At 50.9% G+C, this 22565-nt stretch overlaps 1 protein-coding gene across 3 annotated transcripts in view; it reads right to left on the bottom strand.

Moving 5' to 3' along the window:
- Positions 1–22565, bottom strand: part of PTP4A3 (protein tyrosine phosphatase 4A3) — a 146163-nt gene that overhangs the window by 17840 nt on the left and 105758 nt on the right. For 2 of the 3 annotated variants that reach the window (XM_040355190.1, XM_040355192.1), the window contains one exon: positions 6861–7561. In XM_040355190.1, the coding sequence (XP_040211124.1) occupies positions 6861–6965 (105 nt within the window). In that variant the 5' untranslated portion in view covers positions 6966–7561. Of the gene's footprint in view, positions 1–6860; positions 7562–19105; positions 19233–22565 lie in introns of those variants that run through there. The other variant, XM_040355191.1, reaches the window with a different exon arrangement.

The raw sequence follows: 22565 nt of genomic DNA, 5'->3' as shown, positions 1-22565 counted from the left end.
AAATGCATTTAAATTGCATTGTTTATTGTAAAAATGACAGTTGCCGTTTGGGAGTTAACCACAGGGGGCGCTGTAGGATTTAGTGTACACTTAGTGTGTGTTTACAACTGTAGGGGGGTGTGGCTGTAGGACTGACGTCATCGATCGAGTCTCCCTATAAAAGGGATCACTCGATTGATGCGCCGCCACAGTGAAGCACGGGAAGCCGTGTTTACATACGGCTCTCCCCGTTCTTCAGCTCCGGGGAGCGATCGCGATGGAGCGGCTATAAACGAATAGCTGCACCGTCGTCCCGGATCGCTCCCCGAGGGAACCCGACCGCCGCGTGTAGCGGGGGGGTCCAGATCGGACCCCCGACCCACGTCTAGGCAGGCACGTACAGGTACGCCAATGTGCCTGTACGTGCCATTCTGCTGACGTATATCTACATGTCGGGAAGTGGTTAAGCACTGTTTGATAGTGTGAAACAAGCAGAGAGAACATACGTAGCCAAAAATTTACATGAACCAAAAAACGTATGCAAAGTGTTCTTTTCTAACCCTACCCGGTAAGGGACGTTAAAGTGACCCTGAACTCAAAAAGTGAAGACTTGCTAGAAAACGGCAAAAATAGTTAATTGTGCCTAGGCTCCATTTTTTATTTCATTTAATTCCTCCTGAAAAATAGCAGTGCGCTTCCTGTGCCTAGGCACTCCTGTTATATGTCCTTATAGCTGTTTATCTACAGCGTGCAACCATCTAAAAGGCGCTGTGGTCTGACTGATCACCAGATTTGGTTAGAGGTCGACCGATATATTGGCAGGCCGATATATCGGCCGATATTTGGCCGTTTTGGAGAAATCGTCAGCGGCTGATTTTTATCCAAATTAGGCCGATATTTTACATGGCCGCTAGCGGTGCCACGGATCCAGAGCCATCTGCGGATTGCCGCCACGGTCACAGCATTAGGAAAGCCCGCGGCTTTGGCCTAGCTCCGGAGCCGTGGCCATCTTGGTAAACCCGGCTCGGCGGCCCTCCTCTCTGTTTATGCCCACAGAGGAGGAGGGGCCCGTGCTCGTGGGACACACCGCTCTCTGGTGTCTGTAGCGGAGGATGGGGGGGGGGGGGTGTCTATACTGGAGGGAGAGGGGGTCTGTACTGAGGGTGACAATTTTTTTTGCACCAGTGCAACCTGCCAGTGCCAATTAGTGCCACTTGCCATCCAGTGCCATCTGCCAGTGGCAATACCAGTGCCACCATCCAGTGCCAATTAGTGCCACCTTGCATCCAGTGCCACCTGCCAGTGCCAATACCAGTGCCAATTAGTGCCACCTTCCATCCAGTGCCACCTGCCAGTGCGATTCAGTGCCACCTACCAGTGGCAACTAAAGCCAGTGCCACCTGCCAGTGCTAACTATTGCCACCCAGTGCCAATTAGTGCCACCTGCCAGTAAGTGCCAACCAGTGCCACCTGCCAGTGCCATGTGCTTATCAGTGCCATCTGCTAGTACCATCTTTCAGTGCCATCCAGTGCAACCTGCCAGTGCCAATAAGTGCCTTCTGCTAGTGCCATCTTCCAGTGCCAAGAGCCAGGGCCACCAAAAAAATAAAATAAAAAGGCATCATATATCAGTCATCGGCCGCCCAGATTTCTAAATATCGGCATCGGCCAGAGAAAAAGCCATATCGGTCGACCTCCAGATTTGGCGATGCTCCTATTGTGCTGATCACCGTTCTCCTTGCTGGAGGGGAAGCTGTATCTAAGGATCTGTAGCGCAAGGATCCCCCTGATGCCGCTTCATCCATTCTGTGGGTCCATGCTTCCTCCATTTCTAACCATTACTCTACCAGTCATCAGATCACACTTTTGAACCCACCTGTACCTTTCAAGTACCCTAAACATTCCACTTTAACCACTTGTCCTCCCCCCCCCTTCATAGTCAGGCCATTTTTAGTGATAGGGCACTGCGTTACTTTAACTGGTAAATGCATAATCGTGCAATGCTGTACCTAAATACGATTTATATCCCTTTTCCCCCAGAAATAGAGCAAAAAAAAGTATTTCAGGAGCGGTAGAGAGGAAGCAGCAGAGTCCTCCAGCAGTGCAGAGTACAGTGGAACCTCGGATGACGAGTATAATCCGTTCCAGGAGAATGCTCGTAATCCAAAGCACTCGCATATCAAAGCGAGTTTCCCCATTGAAGTCAATGGAAACTAAAATAATTGGTTCCGCATCGACTTCAATGGCATGCAATACCGCATGTGGCCAGAGGTGGGGGCGCACTGGAGAGCCTCGGAAGCCCACTGAAAGACCAGAGGACACCTCGGCTGAACTCTGGAAATCTCGGAAAGACTTGGGAACAGAGTTTTTCCAAACAGTGACGATGGGCACCGCTCTGCTCCGGCGCCTCCCCACCTCAGGCCAAACACGGTACTGCACCCGCTTGGGCTTGAATCTTGCTTGTTTTGCTAGACAACACTTGCAAACCGAGCCAGGATTTATTTTAAAATACAGCGCTTGTATTGCGAACCGCTCAACCACGTTACTCGCAATCCGAGGTTCCACTGTATTTCAGGAGAGTTGGGGCAAGGAGCAGAGTATTTCAGGAGAGGAGAGTTGGGGCAAGGAGCAGAGTATTTCAGGAGAGGAGAGTTGGGGCAAGGAGCAGAGTATTTCAGGAGAGGAGAGTTGGGGCAAGGAGCAGAGTATTTCAGGAGAGGAGAGTTGGGGCAAGGAGCAGAGTATTTCAGGAGAGGAGAGTTGGAGGAAGGAGCAGAGTCCTCCACAGAGTTGGAGGAAGGAGCATAATCCTCCACAGAGTTGGAGGAAGGAGCATAATCCTCCACAGAGTTGGAGGAAGGAGCAGAGTCCTCCACAGAGTTGGAGGAAGGAGCAGAGTCCTCCACAGAGTTGGAGGAAGGAGCAGAGTCCTCCACAGAGTTGGAGGAAGGAGCAGAGTCCTCCACAGAGTTGGAGGAAGGAGCAGAGTCCTCCACAGAGTTGGAGGAAGGAGCAGAGTCCTCCACAGAGTTGGAGGAAGGAGCAAGGAGCAGAGTCCTCCACAGAGGAGAGCTGAAGCAAGGAGCAGAGTCCTTCACAGAGGAGAGTTGGAGCAAGGAGCAGAGTCCTTCACAGAGGAGAGTTGGAAGGAGCAGAGTCCTCCACAGAGGAGAGTTGGAGGAAGGAGCAGAGTCCTCCAGCAGTGCAGAGTATTTCAGGAGAGGAGAGTTATAGAGGAAGGAGCAAAGTCCTCCAGGAGATATGGAGTCCTGGCGGTGATCTGGAGGTCTATATCCTTATAATCTCCTGACCTCTTGCCCAGAGGAGGACACTGGGGCGAGGAGGACGGGATGGATCATATAGAATGTGCCGGTGGCTGGCTGATCGCTCGGTCTCTCCAGATTCTGGATATTTATAGTTGGGTTGAAGTTCCCAAACATCCAATAAAGTGGAGAGCGGGGGTTTGGACGGGTTCCATGGCTCGGGGGGGGTTTGGACGGGTTCCATGGCTCGGGGGGGGTTTGGACGGGTTCCATGGCTCGGGGGGGGGTTTGGACGGGTTCCATGGCTCGGGGGGGGTTTGGACGGGTTCCATGGCTCGGGGGGGTTTGGACGGGTTCCATGGCTCGGGGGGTTTCAGCCGGTGCCGATCTACGCAGGCTGCACAGAAATAGCAGAAAGCGTGCAAAGCGCTGCCAAGTGCCTGGCTGAGGCCCCCGGCGGCACACACTGGATATCCGAGCTGGCCGGCATCCCGCGGATCGCTCTGTCCCCGTACACAAGGCGGCTCCTTCCAGGCTCTGCAGTAAATCAGACCTTCCCCTCTAATTGGAGGGACACAAATCAGAACGTGCGATAAAAACCGTCATCTACGATGGCAAAGTACAGAAGATTCAGATTATCAGAAGCGATAGCGGCCAATCTTTATCCGATCGCACTGGTTGCGCCATTAACCCTTATTAGGTCCCCCTTGCTAGTCCCGGGTTGGATCCCCTTTATTAGGTCCCCCTTGCTAGTCCGGGGCTGGACCCCCTTTATTAGGTCCCCCTTGCTAGTCCCGGGCTGGACCCCCTTTATTAGGTCCCCCTTGCTAGTCCCGGGCTGGACCCCCTTTATTAGGTCCCCCTTGCTAGTCCCGGGCTGGACCCCCTTTATTAGGTCCCCCTTGCTAGTCCCGGGTTGGATCCCCTTTATTAGGTCCCCCTTGCTAGTCCCGGGTTGGACCCCCTCGAGTTGCTGCCATGTGATTGGCTGATTAGCAAGCTGCGTTACCAAGCAATTGAACAGGTGCACCTGATGAAGTGGGCAGTGAGTATGTCGGCAGCGTGGAGGTGGTGGGGGGGTCAATCACTAGGGAGAGGATGACCAGCGAACAACAGTTTGTTGATCTCATCATTTTCATAATTTCCCGGGTACTCCCACTGGGAAAAGAAGCAAATGAAGTGTGATCTGGGCTCCATTAGCTTCAGTGGAAGGCAGGCGAGACACTAGGGGGGCCTAGCCGAGACACTAGGGGGGCCTAGCCGAGACACTAGGGGGGCCTAGCCGAGACACTAGGGGGGCCTAGCCGAGACACTAGGGGGGCCTAGCCGAGACACTAGGGGGGCCTAGCCGAGACACTAGGGGGGCCTAGCCGAGACACTAGGGGGGCCTAGCCGAGACACTAGGGGGGCCTAGCCGAGACACTAGGGGGGCCTAGCCGAGACACTAGGGGGGCCTAGCCGAGACACTAGGGGGGCCGAGACACTAGGGGGGCCTAGACACTAGGGGGGCCAAGACACTAGGGGGGCCAAGACACTAGGGGGGCCAAGACACTAGGGGGGCCAAGACACTAGGGGGGCCAAGACACTAGGGGGGCCAAGACACTAGGGGGGCCTAGCCAAGACACTAGGGGGGCCTAGCCAAGACACTAGGGGGGCCTAGCCAAGACACTAGGGGGGCCTAGCCAAGACACTAGGGGGGCCTAGCCAAGACACTAGGGGGGCCTAGCCAAGACACTAGGGGGGCCTAGCCAAGACACTAGGGGGGCCTAGCCAAGACACTAGGGGGGCCTAGCCAAGACACTAGGGGGGCCTAGCCAAGACACTAGGGGGGCCTAGCCAAGACACTAGGGGGGCCTAGCCAAGACACTAGGGGGGCCTAGCCAAGACACTAGGGGGGCCTAGCCAAGACACTAGGGGGGCCTAGCCAAGACACTAGGGGGGCCTAGCCAAGACACTAAATTTGCTTGGAATCTAGGAGCCAGCTAAAAAGGTTAGGAGCCAGAAAACGTGCCCCGTCCCGACGAGATTGCGCGCAGAAGCGAACACATACGTGAGCAGCGCCCGCATATGTAAACGGTGTTCAAACCACACATGTGAGGTATCGCCGCGATTGGTAGAGCGAGAGCAATAATTCTAGCCCTAGACCTCCTCTGTAACTCAAAACATGCAACCTGTAAATTTTTCTTAAACGTCGCCTATAAAGATTTTAAAGAGTAAAAGCTTATTGGCATTCCACGAGCGGACGCAATTTTGAAGCGTGACATGTTGGGTATGAATTTACTCGGCGTAACATTATCTTTCATAATATTAAAAAAAACTTTACTGTTGTCTTATTTTTTTATAAAATTTTTTTGAATTTTTTCCCAAAAAAGTGCACTTGTAAGACCGCTGCGCAAATCCGGCGTGACAAAGTTTTGCAACGATCGCCATTTTATTCTCTAGGGTGTTAGGATAATTATATATATATATAATGTGTGGGGGTTCTAATTAGAGGGAAGAAGATGGCAGTGAAAATAGTGAAAAATGACATTAGAATTGCTGTTTAACTTGTAATACCAACAGGCACCACCAGATGGCGCCAGCTTACACAAGGAAGAGCTGGGGACTTCACAAGGCCGCGGCCTCAATCACCGGACATCACGGGCCCCCCGCGATCAAGCGGCGGGGGAGGTGGGAGGCCTAGTCCGCCTTGATCCTGGGGAAAAGGCGCTCCGCGGACTAGGCCGCGAGCCCTTTTCCCAGGATCGCGGCGAGCAGGATGTTTTAGGCAAGGCCGCGGCTTTGGCCTAGTCCGCGGAGCGCAGGTCCTATGGAACAACTTTTTTTTTTGCCCACCTTCCAAGTCGCCAGGATCTCATTTCTAGTCGCCATGGCGAACCGGGATTTGTCGAGCCCTGATTTAGACCAAGAACTTTGCCATACGTAAACTTCAACAGGTAGATAAAACCAGGGATCGACAAATCCCATGCGCAAGGTCGCCATGGCGACTAGAAATAGTGTCCTGGCTTGGAAGGTGGGCAAAAAAAATAAAAAATCTTTTTTTTTGTGAGCTGGCGCCATCTGGTGGTGGCCGTTGGTATTACAAGTTAAGCATTACAAGTTAAACAGCAATTCTAATGTAATTTTTCACTATTTTCACTGCCATCTTCTTCCCTCTAATTAGAACCCCCAAACATTATATATATTTTTTATCCTAACACCCTAGAGAATAAAATGGCGATCGTTGCAATACTTTGTCACGCCGTATTTGCGCTGCGGTCTTACAAGCGCACTTTTTTGGGAAAAAATTACACTTTTTTAATTAAAAAATAAGACAACAGTAAAGTTATCCCCATTTTTTTTAATATTATGAAAGATAATGTTACGCCGAGTAAATTCATACCCAACATGTCACGCTTCAAAATTGCGTTTGAACACCGTTTACATATGCGGGCGCTGCTCACATATGCGTTCGCTTCTGCGCGCAAGCTCGTTGGGACGGGGTGTGTTTTCTGGCTCCTAACTTTTTTAGCTGCCTCCTAGATTCCAAGCAAATTTGTCAACCCCTGGATAAAACTAAACTTTGACGTAAACACAAAAACATAAAAAACGCATTACGTGTGCTTGTAATGAACTCACCTCGATGAAGGTGTTGAGCGTGGCGTTGGTGGGATTGTGCGTGATCAGAAAACGCATGTTTTTGTAGCAAACTTCCACTGGAGCGGGGCGGTTCATACGTGCCATGGTGGACACAGCGAAGAAAAAAAAATATATATAGGTACAAACTGGGCGATAAAAACGTACAAAAAACACACAAATATTGTGCAAAAATTACAAAGGAGCCGTACAGCAACGGCTCCCTAAACACGCCAAAAACTCAAAACACAGCGACCAAACCGCGCGTGTCTGCAAGGCTCAGTAGTGTTCAGTATGCAAGTCCATGCAGACGCCGACTTCTCAAAGTCCTACACCGGCCAAATCCTTCCGTTTACAGTAGAAAAAAAAAAGAAAAACCCCGAAAAACAAACAAAAAAAAGAATCCTGGCAGTTCCGAGGCAAAACAGCTGATCCTTTTGGACCAATCACGTTACCCCATCTGGATAGACTGTGAATTTTCCAGCCGGCACGGGCTGAGGGGGAAGCGCCGGCTTCTGTGTCCAAGAGAGTCCTTTGCTGGAGTAGATCCACGCGCGGTGGGCTCTAATGGTGGTTGCCGATGACCACGACCCGGCTTCCGGGGGCTGGGCAGGGCGTGTATTTCATGCGGAGGCGCTGTGTTGGGCGTGGCAGTATTCAAAGGTGTTTTTCAGCAGCTCCATATATTGCAGAATTCAGATATTCTAAAAAGAGAGAAATAGAAAAAAATATATCAGTATTTACAATTTTTTTTGGACGAGTTAAAACACCACAAACATACATTTTCTGAAAGTAGTCACCCTGGAGAATAAAATGGTGACTGTTCCAATTTATTTTTTAAAATGATATTTGCAGTATTTGATATATGACGTTTAAGTGCAAAATGTCAGTGAAGTTAGTTTCAGGGCGCACATTTGCGATATATTACAATAAGTGCAGAGCAACAATTGTGATACCAATCAATCCATAAATAAATACGCCGATATTAAGTCACATAATTGTGAAAATTCTATGTGCTATTTAGTCCATTAATATAAAAACAAAAAAAAATAAGGGAAAGGGAAAAAAAAACTAAAAAAAAAACAAACATGAAGCAACAAAGGAAAGGGAAAAAATTAAATAAAAAAAAAAGGGAAAAAAAAAATGAAACAAAAGGAAAGGAAAGAAAAAAAAACAAAAAGGGGAAAAAAAACAAAAAACACGAAGCAAAGGAAAAGGAAAGGAAAAGGGGAAAAAAATAAATAAAAAAAAAAACATGAAGCAAAGGAAAAAAGGGAAGGAAAGGAAAAAAAATAAAAAATGAAGCAACAAAGGAAAGGGAAAAAAAGGGAAAAGGAAAAAACATTATATTACAATAATAAGTGCAGAGCAACAATTGTGATAGCAATCAATCCATAAATAAATATGCCGATATTAAATTAAAACACATCATAATTGTGAAAATTCATGTGCTATTTAGTCCATTAATATATATATATATATATATAAAAAAAAAAAAAAAAATCATAAGGGAAAAAAAAAAAAAAAAAAAAAAAAGAAAAAAAAAAGGGGGGGGGGAAAAACATGAAGCAACAAAAGGAAAGGAAAAAAAGAACATGAAGCAACAAAGGAAAAAAGGAAGGAAAGGAAATGGGAAAAAAAAGGAAAAAATAAAAAAACATGAAGCAACAAAAGGAAAAAAGGAAAGGAAAAAGGGAAAAAAAAAAACACACAATAAAAATAAATAAATAAGGAAATGAAGCAAAAAGAATGAATAAAAAAACATCAGGTTTTCTAGGGACATAAATCAAATTACACATATATAGCTAAATTCAGAAAGAACGCCTTAACTTTGCGGCGGCGTAGTGTATCGTGTTTACACTACGCCGCAAGTTAGCGAGGCAAGTACATGATTCACAAAGTACTTGCCTGCTAAGTTACGGCGGCGTAGCCTACATGCGGCGGGCGTAAGCGCGCCTAATTCAAATTAGGCTGAGGGGGCGTGTTTTATGTTGACGTGATTGATGTTTTTTAGGAACGGCGCATGCGCCGTGTACATATCCCAGTTTGCATTACTGCCAAGTACGCCGCACGGACGTATTGGTTTTGACGTGGACGTAAATTACGTCCAGCCCTATTCACGGATGACTTACGCAAAATTTTCAAATTTCGACGCGGGAACGACGGCCATACTTAACATTACTAGTCCAGCTATTTGATGGAATAACTTTACGCCTGAAAATGCCTTACGTAAACGGCGTATCTGTACTGCGTAGGCCGGGCGTACGTTCGTGAATCGGCGTATCTAGCGATTTACATATTCTACGCCGACCGCAATGGAAGCGCCACCTAGTGGCCAGCCTAAAAATTACACTTTAAGATACAACGGTGTAAGACACTTACGCCGCTCGTATCTTAACCTAATTTAACCGTATCTGGTTTCCAGAATACGCTTAAATTTGCGTCGGCGCAGATTCAGACTTAGGCTAGCGTATCTACTGATACGCCAGCCTAAGTCTTTCTGAATCTGCCCAATAATTTCTAGGCTGCCTATTACTATTTTGAAGGTCTTGGAGCACCAGGACAATGGAAACGCCCAAAAAATGACCCCATTTTGGGAAGTAAACACCCCAACATATATTCTGAGGCATAATAAGTCTTTTGAACATTTTTTCCCCACAAGTTTTTGAAAAATGTGGAAAGAAAGTGAAAAACTTTAATTTATTTTTACACAAAGTTGTACATTTATAAGATATTTCTAAAAGGCCCATACACATGATCAGACTTTAACAACAACGGTCCGGACGGACGCGGTTTAAAAATCGGACAATCCGACCGCTTGTACGTTCCATCCGACAATTGTTTTTCGGTTTTTTAACGGACATTAAATGTTCGCTGTGCACACGCTCAATCTTTTCCGACAACAAATGTCCGATGGAGGATTATCCCATCGTGTGTACACAAGTCCAGGGCTCGACAAATTCCGGGTCGCAATTGCGACAAGAAATTGTGACCTGGCCGGCAGTGTACCCCCCGCCGCGCGACGGCTGGCAATTGAGGCCGCGGCTTTGCGGCCTTGTGAAGTGCCAAGCTTCCTTCTGTGACCTGCGCCATCTGGTGGTGGCCGTTGGCATTACAGGTAAAACAGCACGTGTATTGTGTAATTTTTCACTGCCATCTCCTTCCCTCTAATTAGAACCCCCAAACATTATATATATTTTTTATTCTAACACCCTAGAGAATAAAATGGCGATCGCTGCAATATTTTCTGTCACGCCGTATTTGCGCAGCGGCCTTACAAGCGCACTTTTTTGGAAAAAAAAAAAACACTTTTTTTTTTTATAAAAAAATAAAACAGTAAAGTTATCCCAATTTTTTTATATTGTGAAAGATAACGTTACGCCGCGTAAATTGGTACCCAACATGTCACGCTTCAAAATTGCGTCCGCTCGTGGAATGCCGACAAACTTTTACCCTTTAAAATCTCCATAGGCGACGTTTAAATAATTCTACAGGTTGCATGTTTTGAGTTACAGAGGAGGTCTAGGGCTAGAATTATTGCTCTCGCTCTACCGATCGCGGCGATACTTCACATGTGTGGTTTAAATACAGTTTACATATGCGGGCGCTACTCACGTATGTGTTCACTTCTGCGCTCAAGCTCGTCGGGGACGGGGCGCAATTTCTGGCTCCCAACTTTTTTAGCTGGCTCCTAGATTCCAAGCAAATTTGGCAAACCCTACACAAGTCCAAAAACGCATGCTCCGAACCAATGCTAAACATTAAACAATAGCAGAAGTTGCCCAAAGGGTGGCGGTAAAGAGCTGAAAAAAAAAAGAAAAAAAAACACAACACACACACCACATGATTTGGTGAATGTTGGCTAAAAAAAGTTCTGCCGTGTGTACGCAGAACAAGTTCACGGGCAACACCCCTTGGGTCCAAAATCCCAAGTAGAAGTCCGATTGTGTATATGACACATAGCATGTACATATCGAAAATTACACCCCAAACCCCCCTCCCCCCGTGTGGAATGGATGTGGCAGCCGATATACAAAATTGAAATAAGCGGAGCAGTAAAGCACAAACACTACACAGCATGGTGTGAAAGTATTGCGCGCTCGATGGGTACAACTACAAATGGCGGACAGGTTCCCTTTAAAGCAACAACCCTGAGAAAGCCTGGCTTGCCTTGAAGCAATTATAAAAAAAAAAAAAAAAAGCCACAAAAAAACAAACACAAAACCACAAAAAAAAAAGCACGCTCGTTATGACTGGTTACGTACATTACACGGCCGGCGAGAAACCAGCTGGCTTCCGTCTGTGAAGCCGCCGCTGTCCCCGTTCTCAGCCCTCACAGCTGTGGAAGTTTCAGCAAAGCGGGTCATAAGGAAAAGGCGGCTTCCCGCCACCTGCTCTACAATCAGACGCAAACCCCCCCCCCCCCCCAGCATGCCGCGTACGGGACGGAAGAGAACAATGGGAGGCACGGGACAGACGGAAGAGAACAATGGGAGGATGCCACTGGAGGCGACGTCACCAGAGGAAAGCCCCCTCCGTGTTTATTTTCATCATCGGCGATGCAAAATGACCTCAGAGCCAAGGAGGAAAGAGAATTGCGCAGCTCTGCTTTCATCCCTGACCTGCGGTGACCCCGCGTTGTCGTCATTGGTTACAACGCTGAGAGCCACGGCGGCTCCCCGGTGTCGACGTGACAAACAAGCGCGCTCTGTTATCGGAAGGTAGACAAGGACGCCGGGTTACCTGAAGGACGCCCTGCAATGTTCATCAGTCCGGCCCGTCTGTATGCCGTGCCACTGGTGTACACCCAGTGGCGTAGCGTGGGGGGGGCCAGAGGGGGAGGATGCCCCAGGCGCAAAATTTAGAGGGGCGCAGCAGCAGGTTACCTGCCGATCTTCTCCTTCGCTGTGCTGTCTAGGAGACTGAGCTCTTCCACTTCACTATTAGAAAGAAGTTGCGGTGCAGTCCCGGCTTATGCGCCAGCGGTGACACTGACACAGCAGTGAGTAAATGTCCACTGAAGACCATTCATGATGATCACAGGGATTGCGACCGTGCAGAGACTGGGGGGGGGGGGGGGCAGGTCAGTATAGGAATCAGGTAGGTCAGAGTAGGGATCAGATAGGTCAGTGTAGGAATCAGTATAGGAATCAGGTAGGTCAGTGTAGTGGTCCGTATAGGAATCAGGTAGGTCAGTGTAGGAATCAGTATAGGAATCAGGTAGGTCAGTGTAGTGGTCCGTATAGGAGTCAGGTAGGTCAGTGTAGGAATCAGTATAGGAATCAGGTAGGTCAGTGTAGTGGTCCGTATAGGAATCAGGTAGGTCAGTATAGGAATCAGGTAGGTCAGTGTGGTGGTCAGTATAGGAATCAGGTAGGTCAGTGTAGTGGTCAGTATAGGATTCAGGTAGGCCAGTGTAGTGGTTAGTATAGGAATCAGGTAGGCCAGTATAGTGGTCAGTATAGGAATCAGGTAGGTCAGTATAGGAATCAGGTAGGTCAGTGTGGTGGTCAGTATAGGAATCAGGTAGGTCAGTATAGGAATCAGGTAGGTCAGTGTAGTGGTCAGTATAGGAATCAGGTAGGTCAGTGTAGTGGTCAGTATAGGAATCAGGTAGGTTAGTTTAGTGATCAGGTAGGTTGGTGTAGGAGTCAGGTCGGTCAGTACTGCTGTACTAGTGGAAGGGACTCAGAGTGCTAAAAATCCGCGGGTTAGGGGGGCGCAAATCTCTTGCCCTGGCCCGGACGCTGACAACCCACAGTGTACACCCCCCAAAAACCGTACTGCCCCAATCGCAGCTCAGCACAGTGCACATTTTTGACGAAACGCGCTGGCATCTCCATCCATTGTTAACGGCACCCAAAACACAGCAAGCAGATAAGTGTGCAACACGTGCGTTAAAAAAAGCGCACAGACCCCATTGGCTCCGAGGCGTTACCTTCCACATCCTATGGCGCTGATGCGTTTTGTGCGCATTTTTTGCACTACATGTGCCGTTCCCTTCAATGGGGTGGCAAATGCCCAAAGTAGAGCGTCATGTAACTTTGTAAATGTTAATCTTCGCACGTTGTTTTTGACACATTTATGCCGTATTTTTTTTCAGGCCGAAAAACGCAATCTGCTCACTGCGGTCGGAGCGACCGGCATTCCAACGCACTGCGCCGGCATTCACTGAAGCTTCGCTTCGTTATTGAAAATATTATATCGAAATCTTTAAATTACTTAATTAAATTGCATTATAAATGTAACGCATGTCACTCCAAAATACATTTCTTTTCCAGTTTTGGATGGAGCGGGGGATGGTTAGAGATCCTATCCGATATCAGCACAGCGGGTGTACAGACCCGGGAACTCAGCACAGGGATGGTGGGACCCCTCATAATGGGCACAGCAGGTGTACAGACCCGGGAACTCAGCACAGGGATGGTGGGAACCCCTCATAATGGGCACAGCGGGTGTACAGACCCGGGAACTCAGCACAGGGATGGTGGGAACCCCCGATAATGGGCACAGCGGGTGTACAGACCCGGGAACTCAGCCCAGGGATGGTGGGAACCCCTCAATGGGCACAGCAGGTGTACAGACCCAGGGATGGTGGCAACTCCTCATAATGGGCACAGCAGGTGTACAGACCCGGGAACTCAGCACATGGATGGAGGGAACCCCTCATAATGGGCACCACAGCGGGTGTACAGACCCGGGAACTCAGCACAGGGATGGAGGGAACCCCTAATAATGGGCACAACAGGTGTACAGACCTGGGCACTCACAAGGATGGTGGGAACCCCTCATAATGGGCACAGCAGGTGTACAGACCCGGGAACTCAGCACAGGGATGGAGGGAACCCCCTCATAATGGGCACAGCGGGTGTACAGACCCAGGAACTCCGCACAGGGATGTGAGAACCCCTCATAATGGGCACAGCGGGTGTACAGACCCGGGAACTCAGCCCAGGGATGGAGGGAACCCCTCATAATGGGCACAGCGGGTGTACAGACCCGGGAACTCAGCACAGGGATGGTGGGAGCCCCTCATAATGGGCACAGCAGGTGTACAGACCCAGCACAGGGATGGAGGGAACCCCTCATAATGGGCACAGCGGGTGTACAGACCCGGGAACTCAGCACAGGGATGGTGGGAACCCCTCATAATGGGCACAGGGATGGTGGGAACCCCTCATAATGGGCACAGCGGGTGTACAGACCCAGGAACTCACAGGGATGGAGGGAACCCCTCATAATGGGCACAGCAGGTGTACAGACCCGGGAACTCAGCACAGGGATGGTGGGAACCCCTCATAATGGGCACAGGGATGTTGGGAACTCCTCATAATGGGCACAGCGGGTGTACAGACCCGGGAACTCAGCACAGGGATGGTGGGAACCCCTCATAATGGGCACAGGGATGTTGGGAACTCCTCATAATGGGCACAGCGGGTGTACAGACCCGGGAACTCAGCACAGGGATGGTGGGAACCCCTCATAATGGGCACAGTGGGTGTACATACCTGGGAGCTCAGCACAGGGATGGTGGGAACCCCTCATAATGGGCACAGCGGGTGTACAGATCCGGGCACTCAGCACAGGGATGGTGGGAACCCCTCATAATGGGCACAACGGGTGTACAGACCCGGGAACTCAGCACAGGGATGGTGGGAACCTCTCATAATGGGCACAGCGGGTGTACAGACCCGGGAACTCAGCACAGGGATGGTGGGAACCCCTCATAATGGGCACAGCAGGTGTACAGACCCGGGAACTCAGCACAAGGATTGAAGGAACCCCTCATAATGGGCACAGGGATGGTGGGAACCCCTCATAATGGGCACAGCAGGTGTACAGACCCGGGAACTCAGCACAGGGATGGTGGGAGCCCCTCATAATGGGCACAGCGGGTGTACAGACCCAGGAACTCAGCACAGGGGTGGTGGGAACCCCTCATAATGGGCACAGCGGGTGTACAGACCCGGGAACTCAGCACAGGGATGGTGGGAACCCCTCATAATGGGCACAGCGGGTGTACAGACCCAGGAACTCAGCACAGGGATGGTGGGAGCCCCTCATAATGGGCACAGCGGGTGTACAGACCCAGGAACTCAGCACAGGGGTGGTGGGAACCCCTCATAATGGGCACAGCGGGTGTACAGACCCGGGAACTCAGCACAGGGATGGTGGGGACCCCTCATAATGGGCACAGCGGGTGTACAGACCCGGGAACTCAGCACAGGGATGGTGGGAACCCCTCATAATGGGCACAGCAGGTGTACAGACCCGGGAACTCAGCACAGGGATGGTGGGGACCCCTCATAATGGGCACAGCGGGTGTACAGACCCGGGAACTCAGCACAGGGATGGTGGGAACCCCTCATAATGGGCACAGCGGGTGTACAGACCCGGGAACTCAGCACAGGGATGGAGGGAATCCCTCATAATGGGCACAGCGGGTGTACAGACCCGGGAACTCAGCACAGGGATAGTGGGAACCCCTCATAATGGGCACAGCGGGTGTACAGACCCGGGAACTCAGCACAGGGATGGAGGGAATCCCTCATAATGGGCACAGCGGGTGTACAGACCCGGGAACCCCTCATAATGGGCACAGCGGGTGTACAGACCCGGGAACACAGCACAGGGATGGTGGGAACCCCTCATAATGGGCACAGCGGGTGTACAGACCCGGGAACTCAGCACAGGGATGGAAGGAAGGGCCCTCAGGCCAGCGGTCACCACCTCTGATGGACGGATCGGGTGTCAATCGCGGGGAAAACCTGCGTAACGGCACGGACGAGTTCTTCTCTGTGATTACCTTGTTGCCAAGACAATGCGATGGCTGAACGATTAGGCTAAACAATCGGGCGCTCCGTCCCGCAGGCAGCACACGGCCTCGTCACAAGGCTGACATTCATACACCGAGCCAGAAGACGTGCGCGATTCCAGCTCCATGCCAGACCTTCCACATATGACCGTCAGCTGATGGAACGCGGCGCTCGGGGATGGTCAAGGTGTCCCTGTATGGAGGGCGGCTTTCTTGTCACCGTCCATTAGGAGGATCAGATTAAGGACACCGGCAGGAGGGGCAGGTGTATGTATTGTGTGTGGGGGGGGGGGGGGGGTGACAGATAAATGGAAGGAGGAGGGCAGGGGAGATCACACTACAGTCCGCACTTAAAGGTTCCAATGTATTTTAGAATGATTAGCCATTCAGTCTTGCACAGTTGTACCCCTTCCCTCCCCCCATAGAAGAAAACGCATGATCCCGAGCCACACTGACTGAAAGAATTCTAATTCAATGAATAAATAAAGATGGACCAGGGACAGTCAGATGGGGGGGGGAAAGGGCTAGATGATGCTGGACGTCCTCCAGACAGGAAATGAGACGGGCGCCATCTGACCTGCTGCAGTTTGTCGTGCACATTGTGAGAGGCTCACAGTGTGCGGTGAAATCACAGTCCAGGAGGAGTCGGTACAACTAGAGGATGGAGGGAGGGTTTATCCCGACGGTGATTGAGAAAAAAAAACCCCGGGGAGAGCGCGGACACCCCTGTACAACCTCTCCTCTGCCCGTACATTGACCAATATCTACTCCCCATACCAGGGCGGAGTACCCAGAGCACACCCATTACACAGATTCCCCAACACCGCAGAAAGAGGGGGGGAAGCGAGCGGGGGGAGGGGCAAAGAGCGAGCGGGGGAGGAAGGGGGCAAAGTGAGCGGTGGGGAGGAACGGAAGGAGGAAGGGGGCAAAGAGCGAGCGGTGGGGAGGAACGGGGCAAAGTGAGCGGTGGAGGGAAAGAGGGGAAGGGCAAAGAGGGAAAGAGCGAGCAGGGGATGGGAGGAAGGGGGAAAGAGAGAGGGGTGGGTGAGGAGGGAGGGAAGGGGGGAAAGAGCGAGCGGTGGGTGGGGAGGGAGGAAAGGGGGAAAGAGCGAGCGGTGGGTGGAAGGGGGAAAGAGCGAGCGGTGGGGAGGGAGGGAAGGGGGAAAGAGCAGTGGGGAGGGAGGAAGGGGGAAAAGAGCGAGCAGTGGGGAGGGAGGAAGGGGGAAAAGAGCGAGCGAGCGGTGGGGAGAGAGGAAAAGGGGAAAAGAGCGAGCGGTGGGGAGAGAGGAAAAGGGGAAAGAGCGAGCGGTGGGGAGAGAGGAAAAGGGGAAAGAGCGAGCGAGCGGTGGGGAGGGAGGAAGGGGGAAAAGAGCGAGCGGTGGGGAGAGAGGAAAAGGGGAAAGAGCGAGTGGTGGGGAGAGAGGAAAAGGGTTAAGAGCGAGCGGTGGGGAGAGAGGAAAAGGGGAAAGAGCGAGCGGTGGGGAGAGAGGAAAAGGGGAAAGAGGAAAAGGGGAAAGAGCGAGCAGTGGGGAGGGAGGAAAAGGGGAAAGAGCGAGCGGTGGTGAGGGAGGAAAAGGGGAAAGAGCGAGCGGTGGTGAGGGAGGAAAAGGGGAAAGAGCGAGCGGTGGTGAGGGAGGAAAAGGGGAAAGAGCGAGCGGTGGGGAGGGAGGAAAAGGGGAAAGAGCGAGCGGTGGGGAGGGAGGGAAGGGGGAAAGAGCGAGCGAGGGAAGGGGGAAAGAGCGAGCGGTGGAGAGGGAGGAAGGGGGAAAGAGCAGTGGGGAGGGAGGAAGGGGCAAAGAGCGAGCGGTGGAGAGGGAAGGAAGGGGGAAAGAGCGAGCGGTGGAGAGGGAGGAAGGGGGAAAGAGCAGTGGGGAGGGAGGAAGGGGGAAAGAGCCAGCGGTGGAGAGGGAGGAAGGGGGAAAGAGTCAGCGGTGGAGAGGGAGGAAGGGGGAAAGAGCGAGCGAGGGAAGGGGGAAAGAGCGAGCGAGGGAAGGGGGAAAGAGCGAGCGAGGGAAGGGGGAAAGAGCGAGCGAGGGAAGGGGGAAAGAGCGAGCGGTGGAGAGGGAGGAAGGGGGAAAGAGCCAGCGGTGGAGAGGGAGGAAGGGGGAAAGAGCCAGCGGTGGAGAGGGAGGAAGGGGGAAAAGAGCGAGCGGTGGAGAGGGAGGAAAAAGGGGAAAGAGCGAGCGGTGGGGAGGGAGGAAAAAAGGGGAAAGAGCGAGCGGTGGGGAGGGAGGAAAAAAGGGGAAAGAGCGAGCGGTGGGGAGGGAGGAAAAAAGGGGAAAGAGCGAGCGGTGGGGAGGGAGGAAAAAAGGGGAAAGAGCGAGCGGTGGGGAGGGAGGGAAGGGGAAAGAGCGAGCGAGGGAAGGGGGAAAGAGCGAGCGGTGGGGAGGGAGGGAAGGGGGAAAGAGCGAGCGGTGGTGAGGGAGGAAGGGGGAAAGAGCGAGCGGTGGAGAGGGAGGAAGGGGGAAAGAGCGAGCGGTGGAGAGGGAGGAAAAAGGGGAAAGAGCGAGCGGTGGGGAGGGAGGAAAAAAGGGGAAAGAGCGAGCGGTGGGGAGGGAGGAAAAAGAGCGAGCGGTGGGGAGAGAGGAAAAGGGGAGAGAGCGAGCGGTGGGGAGAGAGGAAAAGGGGAAAGAGCGAGCGGTGGGGAGGGAGGAAGGGGGAAAGAGCGGTGGGGAGGGAGGAAGGGGGAAAGAGCGAGCGGTGGGGAGGGAGGAAGGGGGAAAGAGCGAGCGAGGGGGGGAGTGAAAAGAGAAAGCAAGAAAGTGAGAGCGAGATCTACGAGAGACATACCGAGATTCCGGGGTGTACTATACACACACACACACACATTACATAATCCAATGTGAGCTCTCGGTGAACTTTACACACAATGTGTCCCCGGGGGACGTGACTCCGAATGTAACAATCACTTCCCTTTCATGTGAAGCAGACCGGCAACCTTCTACAAACACAAATCTCATTGTAAGCACAACCCTGGAATGTCCCCCCCCCCACACCTTCCCCTCCCGAGTCACCTGGACAGGTAAAGATCGGCCATCCCAAATTCCCGTAATCCTCGCACCAACCCCCTCCCATACCATCCCCCACCCCGAAAAAAAAAGGCACCCGGCCAGCTGCTGCCGAGTAGGGCAGTAAAAATCCTGCGGTCCCCGTGCGGCACCCTATTCCTCGCACACGCAAAAAAAAAACGCAACAAGTTCTGATCTCTCCACTTCGCCGTTTCCCCAACCAAATCAGGAGAGGGAACACGGCGGACGCCCGTGTGGACGAGCCGCGCCGATCTCCGTTCGCGCCCCCCCCCCATCTCTGCTGCTGATCCGAGTGAAAAGCTGGCGTTTTTTTTCCGGCGACAACAAAGTAACAAAGACGTGAAGAAGCAATGTAAGAAACAGAAGAAAGAGGGAGAAGGCGAGGAGGGAGATGAGGGACTTACGTTGGAGGAGGAGAGGCGGCTGGCAGCTCACGATCGGTAGTCAGGCTGGGGGGGGAATGGAGAGGGAACTGTGATCCGCGTAGAAGGCGTCCGCACAGAACCAGTTGGATCTGCCTCCCTCCCCCGGCCACATGACACTGACAGCGCTGTGCATGTCACACACTCCCGTGTGTTCCTAATACTCTTATGGGAACTAATCCCAACACAAATATGCTTTTCTTCCTTCCCCATTCTCAGCCGGAGATCGGTGACTCAGGGCGATCGCACCCCGGCAACACACATCACCTTTATTCATGCGTTCCGTATGCGTCACGACCAACGGGGAAGACTGCCTGCCTCTGTTGTAATTCCAATAATGAGAATTGTGGAACAAAAACACACAAAACAAGACACCCCAGTACACAAAAACGCAACAAAAAAAAACACGCAACGCAAAAACACGCAACGCAAAAACACACAACGCAAAAACACACAACGCAAAAACACACAACGCAAAAACACGCAACGCAAAAACGCGCAACGCAAAAACACGCAACGCAAAAACACGCAACGCAAAAACACACCACAAATATGCTTTTCTTCCTTCCCCACCTCCCATTCTCAGCCGGAGATCGGTGACTCAGGGCGATCGCACCCCGGCAACACACACACCACCTTTATTCATGCGTTCCGTATTCGTCACGACCAACGGGGAAGACTGCCTGCCTCTGTTGTAATTCCAATAATGAGAATTGTGGAACAAAAACACAAAACAAAAAAAAGACACCCCAGTACACAAAAACGCAACAAAAAAAAACCCAATGCACACATAAGCAAAAACACGCAAAGCAAAAACACGCAAAGCAAAAACACACAACGCAAAAACACACAACGCAAAAACGCTTTTCTTCCTTCTCCACCTCCCATTCTCAGCCGGGGATCGGTGACTCAGGGCGATCGCACCCCGGCAACACACACCACCTTTATTCATGCGTTCCGTATGCGTCACGACCAACGGGGAAATACTGCCTGCCTCTGTTGTAATTCCAATAATGAGAATTGTGGAACAAAAAACACACAAAACAAGACACCCCAGTACACAAAAACGCAACAAAAGAACAATGCACACAACGCAAAAAAAACGCAACAAAAAAAAAACAATGCACACAACGCAAAAACACACAACGCAAGACACCCCAGTGCACACAACGCAACAAAAAAAAAACCAATGCACACAACGCAAAAACACGCAAACGCAAAAACACGCAACGCAAAAACACGCAACGCAAAAACACGCAACGCAAAAACACGCAACGCAAAAACACGCAACGCAACGCAAAAACACGCAACGCAAAAACACGCAACGCAAATATGCTTTTCTTCCTTCCCCACCTCCCATTCTCAGCCGGAGATCGGTGACTCAGGGCGATCGCACCCCGGCAACACACACCACCTTTATTCATGCGTTCCGTATGCGTCACGACCAACGGGAAATACTGCCTGTCTGTTCCAATTCCAATAATGGGAATTGTGGAACAAAAAACAAACAAAAAAAAAAAACGCAACAAAAAAAACCCAATGCACACAAACAAAAACACGCAACGCAAAAACACGCAACGCAAAAACACCACAAATATGCTTTTCTTCCTTCCCCACCTCCCATTCTCAGCCGGAGATCGGTGACTCAGAGCGATCGCACTCCGGCAACACACACATCACCTTTATTCATGCGTTCCGTATGCGTCACGACCAACGGGGAAGACTGCCTGCCTCTGTTGTAATTCCAATAATGAGAATTGTGGAACAAAAACACACAAAACAAAAACGCAACAAAAAAACAAAAAAAAACAAATGCACACAACGCAAAAAAAAAAAACAATGCACGCAACGCAAAAGCACGCAACGCAAAAGCACGCAACGCAAAAGCACGCAACGCAAAAGCACCACAAATATGCTTTTCTTCCTTCCACCACCTCCCATTCTCAGCCGGGGATCGGTGACTCAGGGCGATCGCACCCCGGCAACACACACCACCTTTATTCATGCGTTCCGTATGCGTCACGACCAACGGGAAATACCGCCTGCCTCTGTTGTAATTCCAATAATGAGAATTGTGGAACAAAAACACACAAAACAAGACACCCCAGTACACAAAAACGCAACAAAAACACAACACAACAAAAACACAACACAACAAAAACACAACACAACAAAAACACAACACAACAAAAACACAACACAACAAAAACACAACACAACAAAAACACAACACAACAAAAACACAACACAACAAAAACACAACACAACAAAAACACAACACAACAAAAACACAACACAACAAAAACACAACACAACAAAAACACAACACAACAAAAACACAACACACAAGAAATAATCGCACCCGAAAAATAGCCAAAAAAGTCAGCGCCGCATCCATTTGCAAACTGCCATCGCCAGCAATAGGATGCGACTTTTCATGCGATTTGGCCCGTCACATCGCTCCAATGTGAAGAGGGGAGGGGGGTTAATGGAACCCGTACGCATCCGCCAACACAAAAACGCAGCCTTAGCACCTCCCCTTCCCGCTGTGGCGAGATTTTGCAAAAGGAACCTTTCACGCATTAAAATTAACGGGCTGCCCGACACGCAACACGTGTGTGCGTAGCACTCCGTCACGCCTGCATGGTATGAACAAAGCCTAAGGCTTCGTTAACATGTGTGTGTCAGCGTTTACCACCCCTCTGAAGAGCGATTCGCAGTACTATGGATAGGTTGCCTCCTGAACACATTTTTTCAATTTTATCTACTGTATTCTTTTTTTCCATTCTTGTCCATTTTTTATTCTGTTTTACTCTATTCTATAATTTTCTATACGATTCCTTTATTTTCTATTAGACTTTGTTCTTTTATTTTCTACTCTATTATAGTCCATTCTATTTTTTATTATATTCCATTCATTCTCTACTCCATTCTATTTTCCATTTATTATTATGTTTTTCTATTTTATTATCGTCTATTCCATACATTTTCCCCATTCTGTTCTTTTTGGTTTTACTCTATTTTCTACTCCACTTTATTTTCCATGCTTTTTATATTCTATTCCTTTATTTTCAATTCTATTTTACTCTATTTTCAACTATTATTTTCTACCCCTACCCCTCGCTAGCCCAGCCCCCGTCCCCTCGCCAGCCCAGCCCCCGTCCCCTCGCCAGCCCAGCCCCCGGCCCCTCGCCAGCCCAGCCCCCGGCCCCTCGCCAGCCCATCCCCCGTCCCTCGCCAGCCCATCCCCCGTCCCTCGCTAGCCCATCCCCCGTCCCTCGCTAGCCCATCCCCCGTCCCTCGCTAGCCCATCCCCCGTCCCTCGCTAGCCCATCCCCCGTCCCTCGCTAGCCCATCCCCCGTCCCTCGCTAGCCCATCCCCCGTCCCTCGCTAGCCCATCCCCCGTCCCTCGCTAGCCCAGCCCCGCCCCTTGCTAGCCCA

Source organism: Rana temporaria, chromosome 5 (genome assembly GCF_905171775.1).
Source record: "Rana temporaria chromosome 5, aRanTem1.1, whole genome shotgun sequence".
Taxonomy (NCBI): Eukaryota; Metazoa; Chordata; class Amphibia; order Anura; family Ranidae; genus Rana; species Rana temporaria.
The sequence above is the reverse complement of the archived record's forward strand: the minus strand, read 5'-3'. Positions and strand labels throughout refer to the sequence as shown.